Source organism: Aethalodelphis obliquidens, unplaced genomic scaffold (genome assembly GCF_003676395.1).
Source record: "Aethalodelphis obliquidens isolate GAN/ISIS:26980383/991018 unplaced genomic scaffold, ASM367639v1 scaffold26, whole genome shotgun sequence".
NCBI lineage: Eukaryota > Metazoa > Chordata > Mammalia > Artiodactyla > Delphinidae > Aethalodelphis > Aethalodelphis obliquidens.
Window position 1 is genome coordinate 24,351,512 of NW_020837970.1, and position 26,653 is coordinate 24,378,164.

The window sequence follows — 26,653 nt, forward strand, 5'->3', positions numbered from 1 at the left end:
TTTCTTTCTTTCTTTCTTTCTTTCTTTCTTTCTTTCTTTCTTTCTTTTCTTTCTTTCTTTTCTTTCTTTCTTTCTTATTTTTTCTCCTTTTTATTCTGAGCCGTGTGGAGGACAGTCTCTTGGTGCTCCAGCCAGGAGTCAGTGCTGTGCCTCTCGGGTCCAGCCAGGAGTCAGTGCTGTGCCTCTGAGGTGGGAGAGCCAACTTCAGGACACTGGTCCACAAGAGACCTCCCAGCTCCATGTAATATCAAACAGTGAAAATCTCCCTGAGATCTCCATGTCCTCACCAGCACCCAGCTTCACTCAACGACCAAAAGCTACAGTGCTGGACACTCTATGCCAAACAACTAGCAAGACAGGAACACAGCCCCATCCATTAGCAGAGAGGCTGCCTAAAATCATAATAAGGCCACAGACACCCCAAAACACAGCACCAGACGTGGACCTGCCCACCAGAAAGACAAGATCCAGCCTCATACACCAGAAAACAGGCACTAGGCCCCTCCACCAGGAAACCTACACACCCCAATGAACCAACCTTAGCCACTGAGGACAGACACCAAAAACAACGGGAACTACGAACGTGCAGCCTGCGAACAGGAGAACCCAAACACAGTAAGATAAGCAAAATGAAAAGACAGAAAAACACACAGCAGATTAAGGAGCAATGTAAAAACCCACCAGACCTAACAAATGAAGAGGAAATAGGCAATCTACCTGAAAAAGAATTCAGAATAATGATAGTAAAGATGATACAAAATCTTGGAAATAGAATAGACAAAATGCAAGAAACATTTAACAAGGACCTAGAAGAACTAAAGAGGAAACAAGCAATGATGAACAACACAATAAATGAAACTAAAAATACTCTAGAAGGGATCAATAGCACAATAACTGGGGCAGAAGAACGGATAAGTGACCTGGAAGATAAAATAGTGGAAATAACTACTGCAGAGCAGAAGAAAGAAAAAAGAATGAAAAGAACTGAGGACAGTCTCAGAGACTTCTTCGACAACATTAAATGCACCAACATTCGAATTATAGGGATCCCAGAAGAAGAAGAGAAAAAGAAAGGGACTGAGAAAATATTTGAAGAGATTATAGTTGAAAAGTTCCCTAATATGGGAAAGGAAATTGTCAATCAAGTCCAGGAAGCACAGAGAGTCCCATACAGGATAAATCCAAGGAGAAATACGCCAAGACACATATTAATCAAACTGTCAAAAATTAAATACAAAGAAAACATATTAAAAGCAGCAAGGGAAAAACAACAAATAACACACAAGGGAATCCCATTAGGTTAACAGCTGATCTTTCAGCAGAAACTCTGCAAGCCAGAAGGGAGTGGCAGGACATATTTAAAGTGATGAAGGAGAAAAACCTACAACCAAGATTACTCTACCCAGCAAGGATCTCATTCAGATTTGATGGAGAAATTAAAACCTTTACAGACAAGCAAAAGCTGAGAGAGTTCAGCACCACCAAACCAGCTTTACAACAAATGCTAAAGGAACTTCTCTAGGCAAAAAAGACAAGAGAAGGAAAAGGCCTACAATAACAAACCCAAAACAATTAAGAAAATGCAAATAGGAACATACATATTGATAATTACCTTAAATGTAAATGGATTAAATGCTCCCACCAAAGGACACAGACTGGCTGAATGGATACAAAAACAAGACCTGTATATATGCTGTCTACAAGAGACCCACTTCAGACCTAGGGACACATACAGAATGAAAGTGAGGGGATGGAAAAAGATATTCTATGCAAATGGAAATCAGAAGAAAGCTGGAGTAGCAATTCTCATATCAGACAAAATAGACTTTAAAATAAAGACTATTACAAGAGACAAAGAAGGACACTACATAATGATCAAGGGATTGATCCAGGAAGAAGATATAACAATTGTAAATATTTATGCACCCAACATAGGAGCACCTCAATACATAAGGCAAATACTAAAAGCCATAAAAGGGGAAATCGACAGTAACACAATCATAGTAGGGGACTTTAACACCCCACTTTCACCAATGGACAGATCATCCAAAATGACAATAATTAAGGAAACACAAGCTTTAAATGACACATTAAACAGGATGGACTTGATTGATATTTATAGGTCATTCCATCCAAAAACAACAGAATACACACTTTTCTCAAGTGCTCATGGAATATTCTCCAGGATAGATCATATCTTGGGTCACAAATCTAGCCTTAGTAAATTTAGGAAAATTGAAATTGTATCAAGTATCTTTTCCGAACACAACACTATGAGACTAGATATCAATTCCAGGAAGAGATCTGTAAAAAATACAAACACATGGAGGCTAATCAATACACTACTTAATAATGAAGTGATCATTGAAGAAATCAAAGAGGAAATCAAAAAATACCTAGAAACAAATGACAATGGAGACATGACGACCCAAAACCTATGGGATGCAGCAAAAGCCGTTCTAAGAGGGAAGTCTATAGCAATACAAACCTACCTTAAGAAACAGGAAACATCTCAAATAAACAACTTAACCTTGCACCTAAAGCAACTGGAGAAAGAAGAACAAAAAAACTCCAAAGTTAGCAGAAGGAAAGAAATCATAAAGATTAGATCAGAAATAAATGAAAAAGAAATGAAGGAAACGATAGCAAAGATCAATAAAACTAAAAGCTGGTTCTTTGAGAAGATAAACAAAATGAATACACCATTAGCCAGACTCATCAAGAGAAGAAGGGAGAAGACTCAAATCAATACATCTAGAAATGAAAAAGGAGAAGTTGCAACTGACACTGCAGAAATACAAAGGATCATGAGAGATTACTACAAGCAACTATATGCCAATAAAATGGACAACCTGGAAGAAATGGACAAATTCTTAGAAATGCACAACCTGCCAAGACTGAATCAGGAAGAAATAGAAAATATGAACAGACCAGTCACAAGCACTGAAATTGAAACGGTGGTTAAAAATCTTCCAGAAGACAAAAGCCCATGACCAGATGGCTTCACAGGCAAATTCTATCAAACACTTAGAGAAGAGCTAACACCTATCCTTCTCAAACTCTTCCAAAATATAGCAGAGGGAGGAACACTCCCAAACTCATTCTATGAGGCCACCATCACCCTGATATCAAAACCAGATTAAGATGTCACAAAGAAAGAAAACTACAGGCCAATATCACTGATAAACATAGATGCAAAAATCCTCAACAAAATACTAGCAAACAGAATCCAACAGCACATTAAAAGGATCATACACCATGATCAAGTGGGGTTTATTCCAGGAATGCAAGGATTCTTCAATATATGCAAATCAATCAAAGAGAAACACCATATTAACAAATTGAAGGAGAAAAACCATATGATCATCTCAATAGATGCAGAGAAAGCGTTCAACAAAATTCAACACCCATTTATGATAAAAAACCCTGCAGAAAGTAGGCATAGAGGGAACTTTCCTCAAGATAATAAAAGCCATATATGACAAACCCACAGCCAACATTGTCCTCAATGGTGAAAAACTGAAACCATTCCCACTAAGATCAGGAAAAAGAAAAGGTTGCCCATTCTCACCACTCTTATTCAACATAGTTTTGGAAGTTTTAGCCACAGCCATCAGAGAAGAAAAAGAAATAAAAGGAATCCAAATCGGAAAAGAAGAAGTAAAGCTGTCACTGTTTGCAGATGATATTATACTATACACAGAGAATCCTAAAGATGCTACCAGAAAACTACCATATCTAATCAATGAATTTGGTAAAGTAGCAGGATACAAAATTAATGCACAGAAATCTCTGGCATTCTTATCCACTAGTGATGAAAAATCTGAAAGTGAAATTAAGAAAACACTCCCATTTACCACTGCAACAAAAAGAATAAAATATCTAGGAATAAACCTACCTAAGGAGACAAAAGACCTGTATGCAGAAAATTATAAGACACTGATGAAAGAAATTAAAGATGATACAAATAGATGGAGAGATATACCATGTTCTTGGATTGGAAGAATCAACATTGTGAAAATGACTCTAGTACCCAAAGCAATCTACAGATTAAATGCAATCCCTATCAAACTACCACTGGCATTTTTCACAGAACTAGAACAAAAAATTTCACAATTTGTATGGAAACACAAAAGATCCCGAATAGCCAAAGCAATCTTGAGAATTCAAAATGGAGCTGGAGGAATCAGGCTCCCTGACTTCAGACTATACTACAAAGCTGCAGTAATCAAGAAAGTATTGTACTGGCACAAAAACAGAAAGATAGATCAATGGAACAGGATAGAAAGCCCAGAGATAAACCCACGCACATATGGTCACCTTATCTTTGATAAAGGAGGGAAGAATATACAGTGGAGAAAAGATAGGCTCTTCAATAAGTGGTGCTGGGAAAACTGGACAGGTACCTGTAAAAGAATGAAATTAGAACACTCCCTAACACCATACACAAAAATAAACTCAAAATGGATTAAAGACCTAAATGTAAAGCCAGACACTATCAAAGTCTTAGAGGAAAACATAGGCAGAACACTCTATGACATAAATCACAGCAAGATCCCTTTTGACCCACCTCCTAGAGAAATGGAAATAAAAACAAAAATAAACAAATGGGACCTAATGAAACTTCAAATCTTTTACAAAGCAAAGGAAACCATAAACAAGACCAAAAGACAACCCTCAGAATGGGAGAAAATATTTGCAAGTGAAGCAACTGACAAAGGATTAATCTCCAAAATTTACAAGCAGCTCAATAACAAAAAAACAAACAACCCAATCCAAAAATGGGCAGAAGACTTAAATAGACATTTCTCCAAAGAAAATATACAGATTGCCAACAAACACATGAAAGAATGCTGAACATCATTAATCATTAGAGAAATGCAAATGAAAACTACAATGAGATATCATCTCACACCAGTCAGAATGGCCATCATCAAAAAATCTAGAAACAATAAATGCTGGAGAGGGTGTGGAGAAAAGGGAACCCTCTTGCACTGCTGGTGGGAATGTAAATTGATACAGCCACAATGGAGAACAGTATGGAGGTTCCTTAAAAAACTACAAATAGAAGTACCATACGACCCAACAATCCCACTACTGGGTATATACCCTGAGAATACCATAATTCAAAAAGAGTCATGTACCAAAATGTTCATTGCAGCTCTATTTACAATAGCCAGGACATGGAAGTAACCTAAGTGTCCATCATAGGATGAATGGATAAAGAAGATGTGGCACATATATACAATGGAATATTACTCAGCCACGAAAAGAAACAAAATTGAGTTATTTGTAGTGAGGTGGATGGACCTAGAGTCTGTCATACAGAGTGAAGGAAGTCAGAAAGAGAAAAACAAATATCGTATGCTAACACATATATATGGAATCTAAGAAAAAAAAAAAGGTCATGAAGAACCTAGGGGTAAGATGGGAATAAAGACACAGACCTACTAGAGAATGGACTTGTGGATATGGCGAGGGGGAAGGGTAAGCTGTGACAAAGTGAGAGAGTGGCATGGACATATATACACTACCAAACGTAAAATAGATAGCTAGTGGGAAGCAGTCGCATAGCACAGGGAAATCAGCTCGGTGCTTTGTGACCGCCTGGAGTGGTGGGATAGGGAGTGTGGGAGGGAGGGAGACGCAAGAGGGAAGAGATATGGGAACATATGTATATGTATAACTGATTCACTTTGTTATAAAGCAGAAACTAACACACCATTGTAAAGCCATTATACTCCAATAAAGAGGTTAAAAAAATTACTCTGATAAACACATCCCACACGAAGATTCCCAGGACACAAATATTAAGCCATTACATGCTTCTCTGCCTGGATTTTCTGTTGTCATGGCAATCTCAAAAAATGATGGTCTTATTCTTCACAGTACATCTGAGAGACAGTGTCTGTCTATCAAACGGATAGTTTTGATTCACCTTCAATTTCATTCTGAGATGAATTCAAGGTGTTTAAGTATGTTGTATTTTGAAGAAGGACGAGAAGAAACAGCAGACCAAAGAGGCCATGTGGTAGAGGATCCGCAGAGCACGTGGGCCAGCCGCTTGTCCTGTGCCTGGTCCAGTTCCCCCAGTGCGGGATCAGAGGAGACCCCCTGCCCCTCTCCCCCTCACAAGCCTTGCTGAGGTTATATCTCTTGCCTTCTGGAATCTGGGAAAGTAGGAACTGCCCCATCCTTCGGGACCCGATGGGTTGCTCAAACACCTGAGGTGACGTGAACCCGCACTTCTCCCAACAGAGGGAATGTGCTGGGCGGGGTCATCCATACGCCTTCTGGCTTATCAATCAGCACCTATTGCCAATTGATGAGGACCTTGGAAACGTTGTGACTCACAGTGTAATATGATGCTATTAAGCCGTTCCAAATATTAAATATTTGGAGTCTTCACATGAAGACTTCACATGAAGGGAAAAATCTTTTTGAACTAAAAGTAAATTATGTTAAAGATCATATAACAAGAGACATACACTCCTAATTCTAACTCCTCCCAACTACCACGTCCATGAATGCATATATGTAATCACACACACACAGACACACACACAGACACACTCACAAACTGATTCTTTAAACATGAACGCAGCAATCCTTCCTTTGGAAGTATAAATAAAATAAATAAAACAGGAATTACCATGTTCAAAGTTATGCCCCAGAGAAATACAGAGAGCTTTTAAAAAAATAGTGAGGGAATTAGAGAATTTCCCATCCCTTGACAAAGCCAACTCAAACATCTATGATTTCGTGTAGCAGAGGGAACTATACTCAGTATCCTGTGATGAACGATAATGGAAAAGAATATAAAAAAGATGTATACATATGTGTAGCTGAATCACTCTGCTGTATAGCAGAAATTAACACATTATAAATCAACTATACTTCAATTAAAAAAATAAATTAAAAAAACCCCAAACAAAGAATCAAACAAAAAAAAACACCATCTATGATTTAGGCCAGGGGATGTGTCTTAACTCTGTTTTCTTATTTTCTGTATTCTTGAGGCTCTGGCATCCAGGGCCTCCGTGAATGGGGAGAGGATTTCCCTACAGAAGTAGCCAGTTCTTAGAGATACCAAAGGACTCACGCAGGAGCACATCTTTCCTATGCAAACCAACCAACTCAGAGCCCATACTCTGGATCACCTTCTTTATCTGGTTCTTACACCAGCAAGCCATGTTCCTGCCCTAATTACCCCAGGCCCAGGTGCCAGACAACGAGAGATGGCCCCTATGCCCCAGAGAGCTGCAGAAATTACTCAAACTGGCCAGTCCTAAGTCTGTTTACCCTGCCTTATCTTTCCCACAGAAACACAATACAGGCTCCTGCCCTTGTTTTCCTCTGTCCCCTTGGCCTCCTGATCAACCCTGGTGCTTCCCCGTGTGTCCCTTCAGGGTGTGCCATGCCTCCTGTTTCTAGGGAACTGTGAGTATAAGAATCTCTTCCCCTAAGATAGCCATGTCCATGTCTGTGTGTCTCACTATACCTGAGTAAAACAAATCCTGGGTATATTTTAAAGCAGGTAGACAAAACTTTTCTAAAAGGGACAGATATAAATATTTTAGGCTTTATGGGCCATACAAGTCGCAGTCACAACTACTCAACTCTGTCTTTGTAGTATTAAAGCAGCCATAGACAGTGAATAAATAATAAATAAATAAAGCAGACATAGACAGCCATAGACAGCAAATAAATAAATAAAGTTTTATGGGTTCCAATAAAACTTTATTAAAAAAAACAGGCAGTGGCCAGATTTGGTTCATGAGTCATTGTTGCTGATTTAGAATTTAGAATATGGAGGACTGTATTTTCCATTTTAGGGCACTGTGATTTCAGGAAGAATTCAATTAAAGGATATATAGATCTAATGCAGAAATTACAATTTCTATTTTATTAAAAATACATATGTTTGTTCACAAGGCTCAGTTAATGAAATTATCTTATGATAGACTTCTCCTTTTTTTCCCCTTAAATAATATCTGATAAAAATCAGATAGCAGCAGGTATCAGTATAAGGCCCTGATTCTGGAATCTGTGTGAAAACAGAGAGAAGGATCCTTCTAGCCCCTTTCCTGGGAGGGTGAGATAATGGTTTAGATTGTTTGCCACTCGAAAAGGGCAGGAACTGCCAAGTTGTCAGCTCTCTGGATTTCCACTGCATGAGAGATGTCAGGAGGCGGTCCTGTGTGGTTCTGAAGGAACACACAGTCACAGAAGGCCTGGGGGAAAGACTGAACCAAATGGTTAGAAGAGGTGGTTCCACCAGAGTCAGAGCTAAGGGCAGAATGAAGGAGAACTTAAGAACAATACAACAAGATTGACAAGTCAGTGACCACACCTCAGCACCCTCTTCCTAACCCACCCAGGAAGCCCACAGGAGCAGAACAGTGGGAATGGGCTGGGTTCCATGGGTGGGGGCTGAGGGCAGGTGTTCTGGCTGTGCCTTTCCTCTCCCCAGCTAGCCCTTGGTGGCTCACTGCCTGAACCATCACCACCACAGCGTGGGCCAGCCCCACCTTGGCCAAAGCCAGCTGGAAGAGCGTCAGGGCAATGCTCATGCTCAGCTGGGACGGGGCTCCAACCACGATGGGAACAGGTGGGCTGGCCAGGCCTGGAGCCTTCCCTCTTCTCTCCCACACCCCCTGTGAGCTGACAGTTAGAATAGAAGGTGGTAGCCCCTGCAAATGAGCAATTTCTAGAACAGATGAGCTGAGAGGTTCCCTAAGGAATAAAGCCAACTGTGGGGAAGAGAGCCAGTGGAGAACATTTTGAGCCCATATTAAAGCATTCAGAACTCGCCAACTTGAGTGTGCTTCCCCCCATGCTCTCATTCACAGGAAGGCAAACCAGAGCCCATGCCTTTGTCCCTTTCCCCTGATACCATGAGCTAAGATGGCTGGTAACTGCAAGGTGCTGTGTGTTCACAGGGAAAACTCAGGAAACATCTGAGCAGTGCAAACACAGTTACAGAAAGTCCACAAAGTACCCGGGGCTGGAATGCACAGGAGGACATGATTTTAAAGTAAGCCTAGTAGATGGGACTTCCCTGGCAGTCCAATGGTTAAGACTTCACCTTCCAATGCAGGGGGTGCAGGTTCAAGCCCTGGTCAGGGAGCTAAGATCTCACATGCCTTGTGGCCAAAAAACCAAAACATAAGACAGAAGCAATATTGTAACAAATTCAATAAAGACTTTTTAAAAAAATAAAGTAAGCCTAGTAAATATGTTCAAAGAGGGAGAATATGAGAATGTGAAATAGTAATAATAATGAGAAAGGCTAATTTGGAATGAAATAATGTGAATGCTGATTAACAGAATGGATTCATGTGAAGAATAAATTAGGATGTTAGAAGAGCAAGTGAAGGAAATCTCTTAGAAGATGTGAAATTAAGATGCAAGAAGACAATGGAGGAATGGAATGGTTTTAAAGGAAAATAATTTGGACCCAGAATTCTTATTCCACTAAACAAAAATTTAAGTATGTCATGTAAACTCTTCTAGGTACTGACAGCGTTAGGAGACTGATCATGCAAAAATTCTTTTAGAAAATAGTCTTTGAAAAAGTATTCTTTCAGCAAAAGATAAATGTGAGTAAATAAAGAAGTTGATTGTGGTCTAAGCAAGCAACAGAAAGAACCTAAATATGTTTGAGGGCACATGGAGGCAGGAGGGAGAAGATAAAAACAAAGACACATGTCTTTTTCAGGGTAAAATATAGCTGTTGATAAGTTTTAAAAATTAATAGGGAGAAAACCTAAATATAGGTTTTAATAGAACAGGGTTAAGTATAACATAAGGAGAATGTATAACTTTCAAACCAGTTGAAAAATTTAATTAGCCAGAAAAGATAGAAAAGGAGAAAGATGCATACAAAAAGCATGGTGAATAAAACACACAACATAAAGCAGCACAGATACGACAATAATAAAAATAAAGTAAGTGGATTAAATTCACTGCTTAAAAGACAGACTCGTATTGGATAATAAAATAATACCTGATGATAAATTACTTCCAAGAATCACATTTGATATAAAAGGATGAGGAAAGGTTGAAATAACGGCTGAAAAAATGTTATTCCAAATATGAACCAACAGAAAGGCAGAGTAGAGGCTTAACATCAACTAAAACAGATTTAAAGATAAAAACAGGGACTTCCCTGGTGGTCCAGTGGTATGGAATCCGCCTTCCAATGCAGGGGACACGGGTTCAATCCTTGGTTGGGGAACAAAGATCCCACATGCCGTGGGGCAACTAAGCCCGCGCACCACAACTACTGAGCTCATGAGCCTCAATGAGAGCCCGCATGCCTCAAACTACAGAGCCCACGTGCTCTGGAGCCTGCATGCCACAACTAGAGAAGAGAAAACCCCCATGCCACAACTAGAGAGAAGCCTGCTTGCCACAACGAAGAGCCTGCACGTTGCAATGAAAGATCCCGCATGCCTCAATGAAGATCCAGCATGCTGCAACTAAGACTCAATGCAGCCAAAAATTAAAAAAAAAAAAAAGATAAAAACAATTATGTGGGACAAAGAGACACTCTATATATTGGTAACAAAGCATATTAGAGCCAGATGACCTAACAATTATGGATACATATGCACCTACCAATACAGCCCCAAAGCGTAGTGGAAGGGATGAAGCTAAGAGAAGAAACAGGTCATGAGTATTAAACTTTCTAACTCAAGTGTGGCTTTTCTAGACAACAGAGTAAGCATAGAAGAATAATCCAGGATAGAGATTCCAATGTAGCTTGAATAAGAAGGCTGAGCTAAAAGAAACAGACAACATTGACTCACAACAGTTTGGGAGGGTTGACCTAATGCAATAGGAGAAGTGGAATTCATTGTGTAAATAGTAAGAGGAATATTAAATTATTTCAGATCCTATGATTATATATTTAGAAAACCCAAGATATTCTCTGAGAACAAACAATTAGTATTAATAAGAGAACTTACGTAATGACTGGATAAAAGATAAATATACAAAAAGTAAGTTGCTTTTCTCTGTGCCTAAACTCTTAACAGAATGTGAATAAATGCAGAGGTATATGCAATGTTCTTGAATGGAAAAACAATATTACAATATGCTAATTATTCCTAAAATAAAATAAAAATCCAATCCAATTCCAATCAGAATTCCAATTTTAAGGTTACTATGGCAGAATAAATATCCAAAAATAGTGAAAAAGTTTTGGAAAAGAACAGCAGTAAAGGAACTTGCCTTTGCAGAAAGTAATACTATATGAAACTACAAGAGTCAAGTGTAAGAGGCTGGGTGGGCACACAAACAGACAGAGTCCAGAAACAGAGCCAAATACATTTTGGGGAAGTTAATGTACAGCAAAGTTGGCATTTTAGTTCAGTGGGAAAGGAATGCTTTATTCAATAAATGTGCTAGAATACCTCATTCTCAATCCAGAGAAGCAAAACTAGATCCTTAGCTATTATTCGTAAAAATTTCAAATTGATTATAAGACCTAAGAACAAAATTTAAAAACAAATATGGGAACATATGCTAGTAACTTGGCACTCCAGGAGAACTTCTAAAGTGAAAAAGGACACCCATTAGCCATGAATGTATAGTAATGTAAACATTCTGTAAGGCAGAATACTCTGTGAAGAGTCATAAGGCAAAAAATGCAGTGGGATGTATATATAGACATGAGTATACATATATATGTACACAAAATGTTTTTAGTCTTCATTATAAAGAATGCTACAAATTGATAAGAAAAATGCAAACAAATCAATGGAGAAATGGGCAAAGTATGTGAACAAGCATGTCACAGAGGGGGAAATCCAACTTGGCTAACAAGCAAATGACAAGATGAAAGTTAAAATACACTATTTTTTGCCCTTCGGAGTAGAAAAACAATGTAAAACCATCATGAGAACACCCAGTCCTGGAAGAATGAAGGGAAACACCCAGTTTCACACATGGTGAACAGAAATGTGTTTGGGAACGAAGTCTTGAAGTTATCAAATAAAAAAACACGTATGTTGGCACAGCAAATCCACCTTGGAAATGCCAACCTATAGAAATAACAGCACTAGTACATACAAATTACAGGTATAAACTTTATTTTAGCAGTGCCTGTAGTGTCAAAAACCACCACCAACAACAAAATCCAAGAAAAAACAGAATCACGATGAGCAGGCATGGTTTAAAAATGATCATATGCTGTGGAATAAAATATTTAGAGAGAATGTTTGTGATTTATTTTTCAATGAAACAAGCACTCTGCCAAGTGCATTATGTGCATTCGACTCTGATGCGTTTGCACTTTGAACAAGCAAAGTAAGAAGGAGCAGAGAAGACAGAACAAGCTGGGGCCACTGGTCAGTCTCCCTGAGGTTTGGGAGGTGTGGAGAAGAAAACTCTTATGTTTCTTTTATAGATCTTCGCATTGTTTCCTTTGTTACAATGAGCTTTTCTCATTTCTGTAATTAAGACATGGAAAACGAAGCACATCGGATGATGAACATCAATCTCGAACAGGTTTGGAGGCTTCTATGCTACTTGAGAAATAATTGCAGGGGGCTTCCCTGGTGGTGCAGTGGTTGAGAATCTGCCTGCTAATGCAGGGGACATGGGTTCGAGCCCTGGTCTGGGAAGATCCCACATGCCGCGGAGCAACTGGGCCCGTGAGCCACAACTACTGAGCCTGTGCGTCTGGAGCCTGTGCTCCGCAACAAGAGAGGCCGCGATACTGAGAGGCCCGCGCGCCGCGATGAAGAGTGGCCCCCGCTTGCCACAACTAGAGAAAGCCCTCGCACAGAAACGGAGACCCAACACAGCCAAAAATAAAAATAAATAAATAAATAAATAAGAAGACCCCAAGATCACTATTAAAAAAAAAAAAAGAAAAGAAATAATTGCAGGGAGCAGAAATGTTGGATCTGGAAAAACCAGGACTCCAGAAGGAATGTGGGGTCCCAGAAAAGTGGACACACTCTCCAATTTTTCTGAGGCGGGAACGGAAGCTGTAAAGGAGTATGAGGTGTGGTGCCCAGAGAGCGCCATCTGCCTGCAGCTGGGAGGCGATGACCTCGCCCTTCTGTGTACCCCCACCCCAGCCCCCTCGCAAGCCAGGGCGGGTCCCTCAGCTGGTACCTTGGGCGATGTCGTCCTGCCTGGGCGGGCAGGGCCGTTCGGCCGTGTGCGCAGGTGGGGGGTGCTCTCGCTCGGGCTGCTTGGGGCACCTGCCCTCGTTGAACACAGGCGGCAGGTTGGCTGTGTGCACCTGTCGGAGCTGCTCATAGTCACTCAGAGCGGCCGTCAGGTCCCAGTTTTTGCCTGGAGACGAGAAATGACAAGACATTACAATACTGATGCATGAACAATGGCCACATTTTAGGAAAGAATCACGCAAAGAAGGGTCTCTGTTAGCACGTGTTCACTCATGAACTCCCCACCAGTAGTTCTCATTTTTCTTTTTGTTCTTTTCTGTTTTTGGTTTTTCACTCAATGCTTTCTAGTATACTCACAGAGTTGTGCAACCATCCACACTATACGATCCCAGAACACTTTTCATTACCCTGAAAAGAAACTTTTTTTAAAAATTGAAATATAGTTGATTACAATGCTTCAGGTGTATAGCAAAGAGATTCAGTTATACATACACATACACAGATCTATTCTTTTTCAGATTCTTTTCCATTGTAGGTTATTATAAGATATTGAATATAGTTCCCTGTGCTATACAGTAGGCCTGTGTAGTTTTAGTTCTCAGCTTTCGAAGGAGTAAAATGGCCTGACGCGTACTCTCTAAGAGTAGAATTTCACACCCACGCCTGAGATCCATCCCTCTGAAGTACGTGATGTACCTACAGTAGTACATCATGTAATATCTAAGGATGCTAGCCTTAGATTCACACACCCTGCAGAACATTCCATGCCTCTGAAAACTAAGTCATAGAGCTTAATTTCCAAGGGGAGCAAAACATTGAGTGCAAAAAAAAAAAAAAAAATGGAAAAGAAGTTCCCAGTGGAAAAAAAAAGGAATGAAAGGAATTCTCATGTTTTCTTTGGGCTTTTGCTCAGTATTTCACCTTTTTCTTGAAGCTTAGCTTGGAGAGGGCAGAGCCTCCAGGGGGCTGTGTGGGAGGCTCGGTGGGAGGCAACCTCAGAGCTCAGGTGCTGAACTGGGTGAGACTCCAGGCGGGACAGCTGTGCCCGTCCCAGGCAGCGCTCAGCAGGGATGGGTGCTGGGGGTTCACAGAATGAGGGGGAGCTCATGGGGGGCTGGACTCAGTGTGGAGGCTCTAATCCCTGACTCTAAGACTTAGTGGACTTCTAACAGAAGGAAGGAGGTGGCACACACCGCATCCGATTCCATTAGGCAACCATTTGCTTCTTAAAGATTTTTTTTTTTTTGATATGGACCACTTTTTAAAGTCTTTATTGAATTTGTTACAGTTTTGCTTCTGTTTTATGTTTTGGTTTTTTGGCCAGGAGGCACGTGGGATCTTAGCTCCCTGACCAGGGATTGAACCCACACCCCCTGCATTGGAAGGCGAAGTCTTAACCATTGGACACCCAGGGAAGTCCCAACCATATGCTTTTTAAAGGCAAAGAATTAAAAGCTTAGCTCTAATTTTAAAGAGCGAATAAAATCTTATCCTCTCCCGATTAACTTCAAATTGCAGTATTCACTATATTGACTAACAATACGATGAATTATGCGGTGTAGACAACAGAATGAGGCTTTGAACGTCTAAAATAATATCTGAACATCTTCCTCTGGTCTTTCTACTTTTTTCTGCTGCAGACTTGATACTATCAATCAGAATGTTTAAATTCTGTCACATGGACATGTACAATTTAATCATATTTTTTTCCTCCACAGTCAGCTAACAAAGACACCACTGAAGCATCTTTGCACATCTCAGTGGGGAAGAAAAGGAAACGAAACCATCTGGGTTATTCAACAAAACCCTAGCAGGGTCTGGGGGCACTTTTGTAAGTGGTGACAGGTGGGGACATGGGTGGAATGCAGCCCCACTACTGTTAGTAGTTGTATCGTGCAACGTGGTGGTGATGAGAGAGTCGTTTTAGGGGAACCAGCTGAAGCAGAAATGCAAGCATGCACTTTCACTCTTACACACGACTAACAATCACAGTGTACACACACTGCCTGTCTAAGTGCTTTCGAGTCTAAGTGCTTGTGTCTATCAAATGGACATCCTCGTTCCAGGGTGCAGTCCAAGAAGGGCAAGACAAGGCCCTGCCTTAGGGACATTATTCCTTAGCAGGGGCAATGACCTGGGTGGGCACCTTGCCCTAAAGTAGGGCCAAGGGTGGCAGGTGCCCCAGGGAGGGCCAAACCTGTGTCCGGGAGGAAGGTCAAGGAGAGGGGAGATGGAGGAGAGGCACCCGGATTGCGATCCTTTCACGAAATGCAAACACGTTAAATATGGGAGTGTGTATTAGCAATGACACCAACCCCACAAATCCTGGTTGTGAAGGGAAAGAGCCTGCATGGAGCACCCAGGTGTAGCCGGGGGTGTCATCGTCCCCGAGCCCCACAAGGAGTAGGCACTGTCCTGGCTCCTCACAAACAGAAAGTGAGGCTTAGAGGATTGCTACACCATAGTGTTTGCATATGAACCCTCCATTCTGGATCTGTCCACCAAGCTGCATCTCCCCTGCAGGGCTGCCATGGACATAAGACCCAGTCCTGAAAGAGCTGTGGCCCCCCAGCTCCTGCTCTCAGGAGCCAGCCCACTGTGCTTCTCCCACCAACTGGAAAGAGCCTGTTCTGCTGTTCCTGTCTGTTCCCAACAGGAGACCCTTTCGGAGCCCCCTGATCCACGTTCCATCACAGGTGATCAGGCCCGAGTATGAAGGCAGGACCACAGCGCTCATGCGTGGCTTCTGTGGACCAGAACTCCAGGGTGGGGGTGTGTTCCCACCGTGTGCCTCTGTTAGAGCATCAGCTGGGGCAACGTCGAGAAGCACGTGTCCAGCCATCAGCAAAGGCCGGTCCGCTCTGCTCTCCCACCCGGGGACCTCTCACTCACTGATTTTTCCCACTTGCTCTTGCCTACATTGTCTTCTCCCATCACTGCCCTGGACTCCTGTTCACTTTGCTACACACCTGCCCGTATCCTTAACCAGCAAGCATCCTGGTTCTAACCTGGGCCGCACCTCTTAGCAAACGGGGATCCAGTGTCAGGTGAGAGCGAAGATGGAGGAGGGGGTGGCACTGTCCACAAAGCCCAGCTCCCAAACGATCCCCAAATGCTCGATTTCAGATTTTAGAGAACTCCTCAAGGATCCAGGACTCCAGGGTCTGTGCACTTGAAAAGGGTCCAAGAGGCCACTGAGAGGGAAGCAAGCAAGACGGAAGGAAGACAGACACACTCATCAGATGTTTAGGGGGTCAGAGCCCCTCGAGATCTGCTTCCTGCTCTGCCCAGTCCCAAAGACTGCAGCTCCTGACAACCAGGAATGCCAGTGGTGACTGACAGATGTGTGGACAGGGGACACCCACGGGATGAGCTTGACACTGGAGGGTTGTACAGGTTGTATCTAAAAGCACGAAACCTAGAGGAGAGGGACAGGAGTGGGCCCCTGGTGGCCTGGGAGCAGGGTTTGGTGCTCAGAGAGCATACATTTCAAGATCCCCTTTCATCTTCTCCACTGTAAGTCTTGGAGGGTCCCAAAAGGTGTCGCATGGAGGGAGGATGAGGTGGAAGGGCACACAAGCCCACCATGGTGACACCACCACAGTGATGCAACGGGCTGAGGCCAGAAGGAATCCATAGCCAGGTGACTGGGGTGGCCACAGGCTGTGAGCCCTGAAGCCAGCACACTCATTAGAGGGGGGGATCAGTCCAGCAGAGCAGTAAAGAGCTCAGGCTTTGGGCCTGGACCTACCTCCTGGCTACTTCTGGGACAGTGAATACAGAATACCACCATGTGAAACCTTGGGTTACATTTCTGAACAATTGGGATAATAAAATCCACCTGATGAAAATTCCTAGGAGGAGTAAGTGAGGTGAGGAGACTACATTTGTAAAGTTCTTAGCACACGGAAAGCAATTAGTGTTACAACCATTTATGGTAAGTTTTCACTTATGCCTAACTTCTGTCACTTATGGTTGAGATCCAGCTGGTAAGTGACAGAAGTGAGATTCAAATCCAGGTCTGTCTTGATCAAAACCTAAGCTTTTGGGGCTACAGTTCCTTTGAACCTGACCTTGTTTTGGGAGTCACGGCTCCTGGCTGCTGACCACCCTTGAAACCTCCCTCTCCCGTGGCCGCCCATCATGACTCCATAACAGGACTTGCCCTACTTCCCAGATCCCTCCATCCCCACCTTGCCACTGTTTTCACCTGCTGGGTCCTTGCTATGTTCCCCACAGACTCACCTGTACTATGTGAAATTCTCATTCAGGTGTCACTTGTGCCATCTCCCAAACACCGGCAAGCCACCAGGCTGCTGGGAGGACACCAGAAGGCCTCTCTCCAACACGACATCTTAACAGACCCCTTTACTATGACTCTAAACACTCCATGTCCCCTTTTCTGGCTGCTTTGCCTTTCCCTGTCCTTAAAGCACATGGATTCCCTCCACTTTTCTTCTTGTTTTTCTTTTCTTCTCTTAATTTATAATATATTCTCTTTTGAAGATTAAGTCCATCTCTATGGGAATAATCATAAATCTAGTTACAGTTTGTATCCTAAGCTTCAAGGCCAAATGTTCAAAGATGGCAGATACTAGTCAACTATCCAATCTCTATTCCTGTCTGATTCTATATGCACAGAATCCTAATTTATTTGCAAGAGCAATTTGCACAGTTAGAAATATTCATTTTTCTCCTGCAGCCAACCTGAGGGTTTCCAGTGATGTTCCAACAGTATTTCTCCAAGGAGAGTATTTCTGGTAGGACAGTATCACTGTCTGGAAGACCTCAAGGAGATGGAGACAGTTGCCTGATAAATGTTTCCTTCCGGGTGCTGCCTCAGTTTTTTATTGTCACATACAGCAGGTGACTGGGGTACCAGCAGGTACAGGTTTTACCCTCTAGCACAGTTTACTGGTGATGTGCTTGTGCTTTAAACTTTTAATTCATTTTATTTTTTATTGTCTTAAGAGGAACATCAAGCAGGGTCTGATCTCAGGTTAAACAGCTTATTTTGTTTTGTCTCTAAAGCTTCACATCCATTAAGGAAAATGATGAAGCAGAGATATATGAGCCCACAGGAAGATGTGAAACAGGAACTGACTAAACTCAGGGAAAAAAGAAAAGAGTTAATTTCAGAGAGGAAGTCCAGTTATAAGGGACCAGACAGAAAACAAGTACAGATAGCATAGTAAGGACCATAAAAATGAAAATTAGTAAAGTGAGCAAAATGAAATAGAAATAAGGAAACAAAGGGTTACAGGGAAATGGTAGATAGAGATTATAGGTGAAGGAAATGCCACGTACACATCACTGGAGCCCAAAGTAAGAAATCTAAAACAATGGAAAAGAAAAAATAATTTAAAAACTATGATTAAAAGAGAAAACTTTTTTTTTTTTACCATATGGAGGTACTTTATTATTTCCTTATAATCAGGCAATCTCAACAAAATGGTATGCTAATTAAATTTGTAAAATGCTGCGGTAATAAAGTTTCATGAAATTTTAAGACAAGGAAGAGCATTTGTCACATGAAACCACATCACATTGGACAGGCACTGTGGTTCACATTCTGGGTACTTGTGATTCCCTCTTTTGCTGATTCTCAAAAAGAGAAATTAAAAAAATACATGGTACCATGCATATATATTCTACTTTATCTCATCATTTCAGAAAAACTTATTTGCACACAAATGTAAATACTAAAACAATTTAAAACATATAGTCTTCTCAATATCCTTTCATTAATTAAGAAGAAACAAAAATGGATAGCCATCATAGAGTGATCTTGGGTATCCAATCAGGGAAAAGTGGAGGAAAATCAGGAGCAGAGGAGATGGTAGTTTTTGGAGAGAAATCTAAGACCAGCAATCACAGATTGAGCCTTTCAAAAGAGAGAACTTCTGACATAAATACTTGATCCTACACACTGAAAGGGCACATTGTATATAAGGAAACTGTCCTAGTATAATCAATACAATGATATAGCCTTATAATATTATTATGTTTTAAAGATAAAGAGAATTATTTGAATATTTCAACAAAAAGGAAAAACAATCAGGCTGGTAACATACTTCTTGGCAGCCAAATTCAATGCCTGAAGATAATGGGCCACATTTACAAGATACTGAAAGAAGTAAAGAAGTGCGAGCTAAGAATGTTTATACCCATATAGGCCATTCCTTCATGGATAAAGGCTACAGACAAATCATTTAAAACACGTCTGAGTTCAGGAAATATTAGTCAAATGGATCTTTCTTCAGAAAACTACTAGAAGATGAGTTCCAGCCAATCAAGAATGAATGGAGGTTTGGCAAAGGGAAATTGAGGTAGTACTAAATGTATTTAACTGTACACCTAAGTAAAAGCAAAGGTACAGATACAAATGACAGAGAAGAACATTCTGCCAAAACAAAAATGGTAGAAAGAGGCTTCCCTGGTGGCGCAGTGGTTGAGAGTCTGCCTGCCAATACAGGGGATACGGGTTCATGCCCCGGTCCGGGAAGATCCCACATGCTGCAGAGCGGCTAGGCCCGTGAGCCATGGCCGCTGAGCCTGTGCGTCCAGAGCCTGTGCTCTGCAACGGGAGAGGCCACAACAGTGAGAGGGCTGCATACCACACACACACACACACAAATGGTAGAAAGTAGAAAGTAAAGTCCACTTACAGTTGCTTCGGCTGTACTACATGGGAGTACAAAATAGTACTTAAAGTCAGCAGATCAAATATAAATATGTGAACATACATAACAGTACAAAGGAAAACACTAGAAACATGTGAACGACATACTACTAACTAAACTGGATGGTAGAAGAGAGAGAGGGAGGAGGAAGAAGATATAAACTAGTTTTATTGAGGCAGATCATTGGAACCAACTATAAGGAAAAGGGAAAGAGGATAGTACATCAAGGTAGCAGTTTTAAAAGTAACCACTAGATAAAAATATAACTTTTAAAAATAAAAAGCTAACTGATTCCATTGATCTACATGTCTGTTTTTGTGCCAGTACCATACTGTTTTGATGACTGTGGCTTTGTAGTATGGTCTGAAGTCAGGGAGTATGCTACCTCCAACTCTGTTCTTCTTTCTTAAGATTGTTTTGGCTATTTGGTGTCTTTTGTGTTTCCATACAAAGTTAAAAAGTTTTTGTTCTTGTTCTGTGAAAAATGCCAATGGTAATTTTATAGGGATTGCATTGAATCTGTAGATTGCCTTGGGGTATATGGTCATTTTAACAATATTGATTTTTCAAATCAAAGAACATGGTATATATTTCCATCTGTTTGTGTCATCTTCAGTTTCTTTCATCAGTGTCTTATAGTTTTCATAGTACAGGTCTTTTGCCTCCTTAGGTAAGTTCATTCCTAGGTATTTTATTTTTTATGCAACGGTAAATGGGATTGTTTCCTTAATTTTTCTTTCTGACCTTTTGTTGTTAGTGTATAGAAATGCAAAAAATTTCTGTGTATTAATTTTGTATCCAGCAACTTTACCGAATTCGTTGATGAGCTCTAGTAGCTTTGTGGTAGCATCTTTTTCTATATATAGCATCATGTCATCTGCAAACAGTAACAGTTTTACTTCTTCTTTTCCAATTTGGATTCCTTTTATTTCTTTTTATTCTCTGATTGCTATGGCTAGGATGTCCAAAGCCAAGAAATAAACACAGGCACTTACGGTCAATTAAACTATGGCAAAGGAGGCAAGAAACAAGGGAGAAAAGACAGTCTCTTCAATAAGTGATGCTGGGAAAATTAGACAGCTACATGTAAAAAAATGAAATTAGAACATTCTCTAACACCATATACAGAAATAAACTCAAAATGGATTAAAGACCTAAATGTAAGACCAGATACTATAAAACTCCTAGAGGAAAACATAGGCAGTACACTCTTTGACATAAATCTCAGCAATATTTTTTTGGATCCATCCCCTAGAGTAACAGAAATAAAACCAAAAATAAATAAATCGGATCAAACTAAACTTAAAATCTTTTTCACAGCAAAGGAAACAATAAATGAAACAAAAAGACAACTTATGGAATGGGAGAAAATAGTTGCAAATGATGTGACTGACAAGGGCTTAATTTCCAAATAATACAAACAGCTCATACAGCTTAATATAAAAAAAAAAAAACCCAATCAAAAAATGGCAGAAGAAGCATAAGCCTCTTAGATAGCCTCATCCACCAGAGGGCAGACAGCAGAAGCAAGAAGAACTACAATTCTGCAGCCTGTGGAACAAAAACCACATTCACAGAAAGATAGACAGGATGAAAAGGCAGAGGGCTATGTACCAGATGAAGGAACAAGATAAAACCCCAGAATAACAACTAAGTGAAGTGGAGATACGCAACCTTCCAGAAAAAGAATCCAGAATAATGATAGTGAAGATGATCCAGGACCTTGGAAAAAGAATGGAGGCAAAGATCAAGAAGATGCAAGAAATGTTTAACAAACACCTAGAAGAATTAAAGAACAAACAAACAGAGATGAACAATACAATAACTGAAATGAAAAATACACTAGAAGGAACCAATAGCAGAATAACTGAGGCAGAAGAACGGATAAGTGACCTGGAAGACAGAATGGTGGAATTCATTGCTGTGGAATAGAATGAAGAAAAAAGAATGAAAAGAAATGAAGACAGCCTAAGAGATCTCTGGGACAACATTAGACACAACAACATTCGCATTATAGGGGTCCAAGAAGGAGAAGAGAGAGAGAAGGGACCAGAGAAAATATTTGAAGAGATTATAGTCGAAAATTACCCTAACATGGGAAAGGAAATAGCCACCCAAGTCCAGGAAGCGCAGCAAGTCCCATACAGGATAAACCCAAGGAGAAACATGCTGAGACACACAGCAATCAAATTGGCAAAGATTAAAGACAAAGAAAAATTATTAAAAGCAGCAAGGGAAAAATGACAAATAACATACAAGGGAACTCCCATAAGGTTAACAGCTGATTTCTCAGCAGAAACTCTACAAGCCAGAAGGGAGTGGCATGATATACGTAAAGTGATGAAAGGGAAGAACCTACAACCAAGATTACTCTACTCAGCAAGGATCTCATTCAGATTCAATGGAGAAATCAAAAGCTTTACAGACAAGCAAAGGCTAAGAGAATTCAGCACCACCAAACCAGCTCTACAACAAATGTTAAAGGAACCTCTCTAAGTGGGAAACACAAGAGAAGAAAAGGACCTACAAAAACAAACCCAAAACAATTAAGAAAATGGTCATAGGAACATACATATTGATAATTACCTTAAACGTGAATGGATTAAATGCTCCAACCAAAACACACAGGCTTGCTGAATGGATACAAAAACAAGACCCATATATATGCTGTCTACTGGAGACCCACTTTAGATCTAGGGACACATTCAGACTGAAAGTGAGGGGATGGAAAAAGATATTCCATGCAAACGGAAATTAAAAGAAAGCTGGAGTAGCTATACTCATATCAGATAAAATAGACTTTAAAATAAAGAATGTTACAAGAGACAAGGAAGGACACTACATAATGATCAGGGAATCAATCCAAGAAGAAGATATAACAATTATAAATATATATGCACCCAACATAGGAGCACCTCAATACATAAGGCAACTGCTAACACCTATAAAAGAGGAAGTCGACAGTAACACAATAATAGTGGGGGACTTTAACACCTCACTACACCAATGGACAGATCATCCAAAATGAAAATAAATAAGGAAACAGAAGCTTTAAATGACACAGTAGACCAGATAGATTTAATTGATATTTATAGGACATTCCATCCAAAAACAGCAGATTACACTTTCTTCTCAAGTGCACACGGAACATACTCCAGGATAAATCACATCTTGGGTCAGAAATCAAGCCTCAGTAAATTTAAGAAAATTGAAATCATATCAAGCATCTTTTCTGACCACAGCGCTATGAGACTAGAAATCAATAACAGGGAAAAAACCGTAAAAAACACAAACACATGGAGGCTAAACAATACGTAACTAAATAACCAAGAGATCACTGAAGAAATCAAAGAGGAAATCAAAAAATACCTAGAGACAAATGCCAATGAAAACACGACAATCCAAAACCTATGGGATGCAGCAAAAGCAGTTCTAAGAGGGAAGTTTATAGCTATACAAGCCTACCTCAAGAAACAAGAAAAATCTCAAATAAACAATCTAACCTTACACCTAAAGGAACTAGAGAAAGAAGAACAAACAAAACCCAAAGTTAGCAGAAGGAGACAAATCATCAAGATCAGAGCAGAAATAAATGAAATAGAAACAAAGAAAACAATAGCAAAGCTCAATAAAACTAGAAGGTGGTTCTTTGAGAAGATAAACAAAATTGATAAACCATTAGCCAGACTCATCAAGAAAAAGAGGGAGAGGACTCAAATCAATAAATTAGAAATGAAAAAGGAGAAGTTACAACAGACACCACAGAAATACAAAGCATCCTAAGAGACTACTACAAGCAACTCCATGCCAATAAAATGGACAACCTGGAAGAAATGGACAAATTCTAAGAAAGGTATAACCTTCCAAGACTAAACCAGGAAGAAATAGAAAATGTGAACAGACCAATCACAAGCACTGAAATTGAAACTGTGATTAAAAATCTTCCAACAAACAAAAGTCCAGGACCAGATGGCTTTACACGTGAATTATATCAAACATTTAGAGAAGAGCTAACACTCATTCTTCTCAAACTCTTCCAAAAAATTGCAGAAGAAAGAAAACTCCCAAACTCATTCTATGAGGCCACCATCACCCTGATATCAGAACCAGAAAAAGATACTACAAAAAAAATTACAGACCAATATCACTGATGAATATAGATGCAAAAATCCACAACAAAATACTAGCAAACATAATCCAGCAACACATTAAAAGGATCATACACCATGACCAAGTGGGATTTATCCCAGGGATGCAAAGATTCTTAAGTATATGCAAATCAATCAATGTGATACACCATATTAACAAATTGAAGAATAAAAACCATATGATCATCTCAATAGATGCAGAAAAAGCTTTTGACAAAATTCAACACCGATTTATGATAAAGAACTCTCCAGAAAGTGGGCATAGAGGGAACCTACCTCAATGTAATAAAGGCCATATATGACAAACCCACAGCAAACATCATTCTCAATGGTGAAAACCTGAAAGCATTTCCTCTAAGATCAGGAACAAGACAAGGTTGCCACTCTCACCAATATTATTCAACACAGTTTTGGAAGTCCTAGCCATGGCAATCAGAGAAGAAAAAGAAATCCAAATTAGAAAAGAAGAAGTAAAACTGTCACTGTTTGGAGATGACATGATACTATACATAGAATCCTAAAGATGCCAGCAGAAAACTACCAGAGCTAATCAATGAATTTGGTAAAGTTGCAGGATACAAAATTAATGCACAGAAATCTCTGACATTCTTATACACTAGTGATAAAAAATCTGAAAGAGAAATTAAGGAAACACTCCCATTTACCATTGCTACAAAAAGAATAAAATACCTAGGAATAAACCTACCTAGGGAGACAAAAGACCTGTATGCAGAAAACTATAAGACACTGATGAAAGAAATTAAAGATGATACCAACAGATGGAGAGATATACCATGTTCTTGGATTGGAAGAATCAGTATTGTGAAAATGACTATACTACCCAAAGCAAAATACAGATTCAATGCAATCCCTAAAAATTACCAATGGCATTTTTTACGGAAGTAGAACAAAAAATCTTAAAATTTGTATGGAGACACAAAAGACCCCGAACAGCCAAAGCAGTCTTGAAGGAAAAAAATGGAGCTGGTGGGCTTCCCTGGTGGCGCAATGGTTGAGAGTCTGCCTGCTGATGCAGGGGACACGGGTTTGTGCCCCGGTCTGGGAAGATCCCACATGCCACGTAGCAGCTGGGCCCATGAGCCATGGCCACTGAGCCTGCATGGTGAAAGTCTCGCGTACCAAAAAAAGAAAAAAATAAAAAACAAAAAACAAAGCGGAGCTGGAGGAATCAGACTCCCTGACTTCAGACTATACTAGAAAGCTACAGTAATCAAGACAATATGGTACTGGCACAAAAACAGAAACATAGATCAATGGAACAAGATAGAAAGCTCAGAGATAAACCCACGCACCTATGGTCAACTAGTCTATGACAAAGGAGGCAAGGATACACAATGGGGAAAAGACAGTCTCTTCAATAAGTGGTGCTGGGAAAATTGGACAGCTACATGTAAAAGAATGAAATTAGAACACTCCCTACCATTAGAACACAAAAATAAACACAAAAGGGATTAGAGACCTAAATATAAGACCAGACACTATAAAACTCTTAGAGGAAAAAAGAGGAAGAACACTCTGTGACATAAATCACAACAAGATCTTTTTTGATCCACCTCCTAGAGTAATGGAAATTAAAAAAAAAATAAACTAATGGGACCTAATGAAACTTAAAAGCTTTTGCACAGTAAAGGAAACCATAAACAAGACGAAAAGACAATCCTCAGAATGGAAGAAAATATTTGCAATCGAATCAACGGACAAAGGATTAATCTCCAAAATATATTAACAGCTCATGCAGCTCAATATTAAAAAAACAAAAAACCCAATCCAAAAATGGGCAGAAGGCCTAAATAGACATTTCTCCAAAGAAGACATACAGATGGCCAAGAAGCACATGAAAAGCTCCTCCACATCACTAATTATTTGAGAAATGCAAATCAAAACTATAATGAGGTATCACCTCACACCAGTTAGAATGGGCATCATCACAAAATCTACAAACAACAAATGCTGGAGAGGGTGTGGAGAAAAGGGAACCCTCTTGCACTGTTGGTGGGAATGTAAATTGATACAGCCACTATGGAGAACAGTATGGAGGTTCATTAAAAATCAAAAATTAGAATTACCATATGATCCAGCAATCCCACTACTGGGCATATACCCAGAGAAAACCATAATTCAAAAATACACATGCACCCCAATGTTCATTGCAGCACTATTTACAATAGCCAGGTCATGGAAGCAACCTAAATGCCCATTGACATACGAATGGTTAAAGAAGATGTGGTACCTGTATACAATGGAATATTACTCAGCCATAAAAAGGAACGAAATTGGGTCATCTGTTGAGACATGGATGGATCTAGAGACTGTCATACAGAGTGAAGTAAGTCAGAAAGAGAAAAACAAATATCGTATATTAACACATATATGTGGAGCCTAGAAAAATGGTACAGATGAACTGGTTTTCAGGGCAGAAATTGTGATACAGATGCAGGGAACAAACGTATGGATACCAAGGGGGGAAAGTGGCGGGGTGGTGGGTGTGGTGGTGTGACGAATTGGGTGATTGGGATTGACATGTATACAGTGATGTGTATAAAACTGATGACTTATAAGAACATGCTATATAAAAATATATGTATTATTCAAGTCAAAAATAAAATGTAATAAAATAAAATGAACATATTGTTCGAAAAAAAATGGCTGAAGA

General features: G+C 40.1%; 1 protein-coding gene across 1 annotated transcript in view; it reads right to left on the minus strand.

Moving 5' to 3' along the window:
• Positions 1-26,653, minus strand: part of LOC113629362 (OTU domain-containing protein 7A) — a 177,722-nt gene that overhangs the window by 91,163 nt on the left and 59,906 nt on the right. Inside the window, exon 2 of the mRNA XM_027123778.1 lies at positions 13,132-13,314. Within this exon, the coding sequence (XP_026979579.1) occupies positions 13,132-13,314 (183 nt within the window). The remainder of the gene's footprint in view (positions 1-13,131; positions 13,315-26,653) is intronic.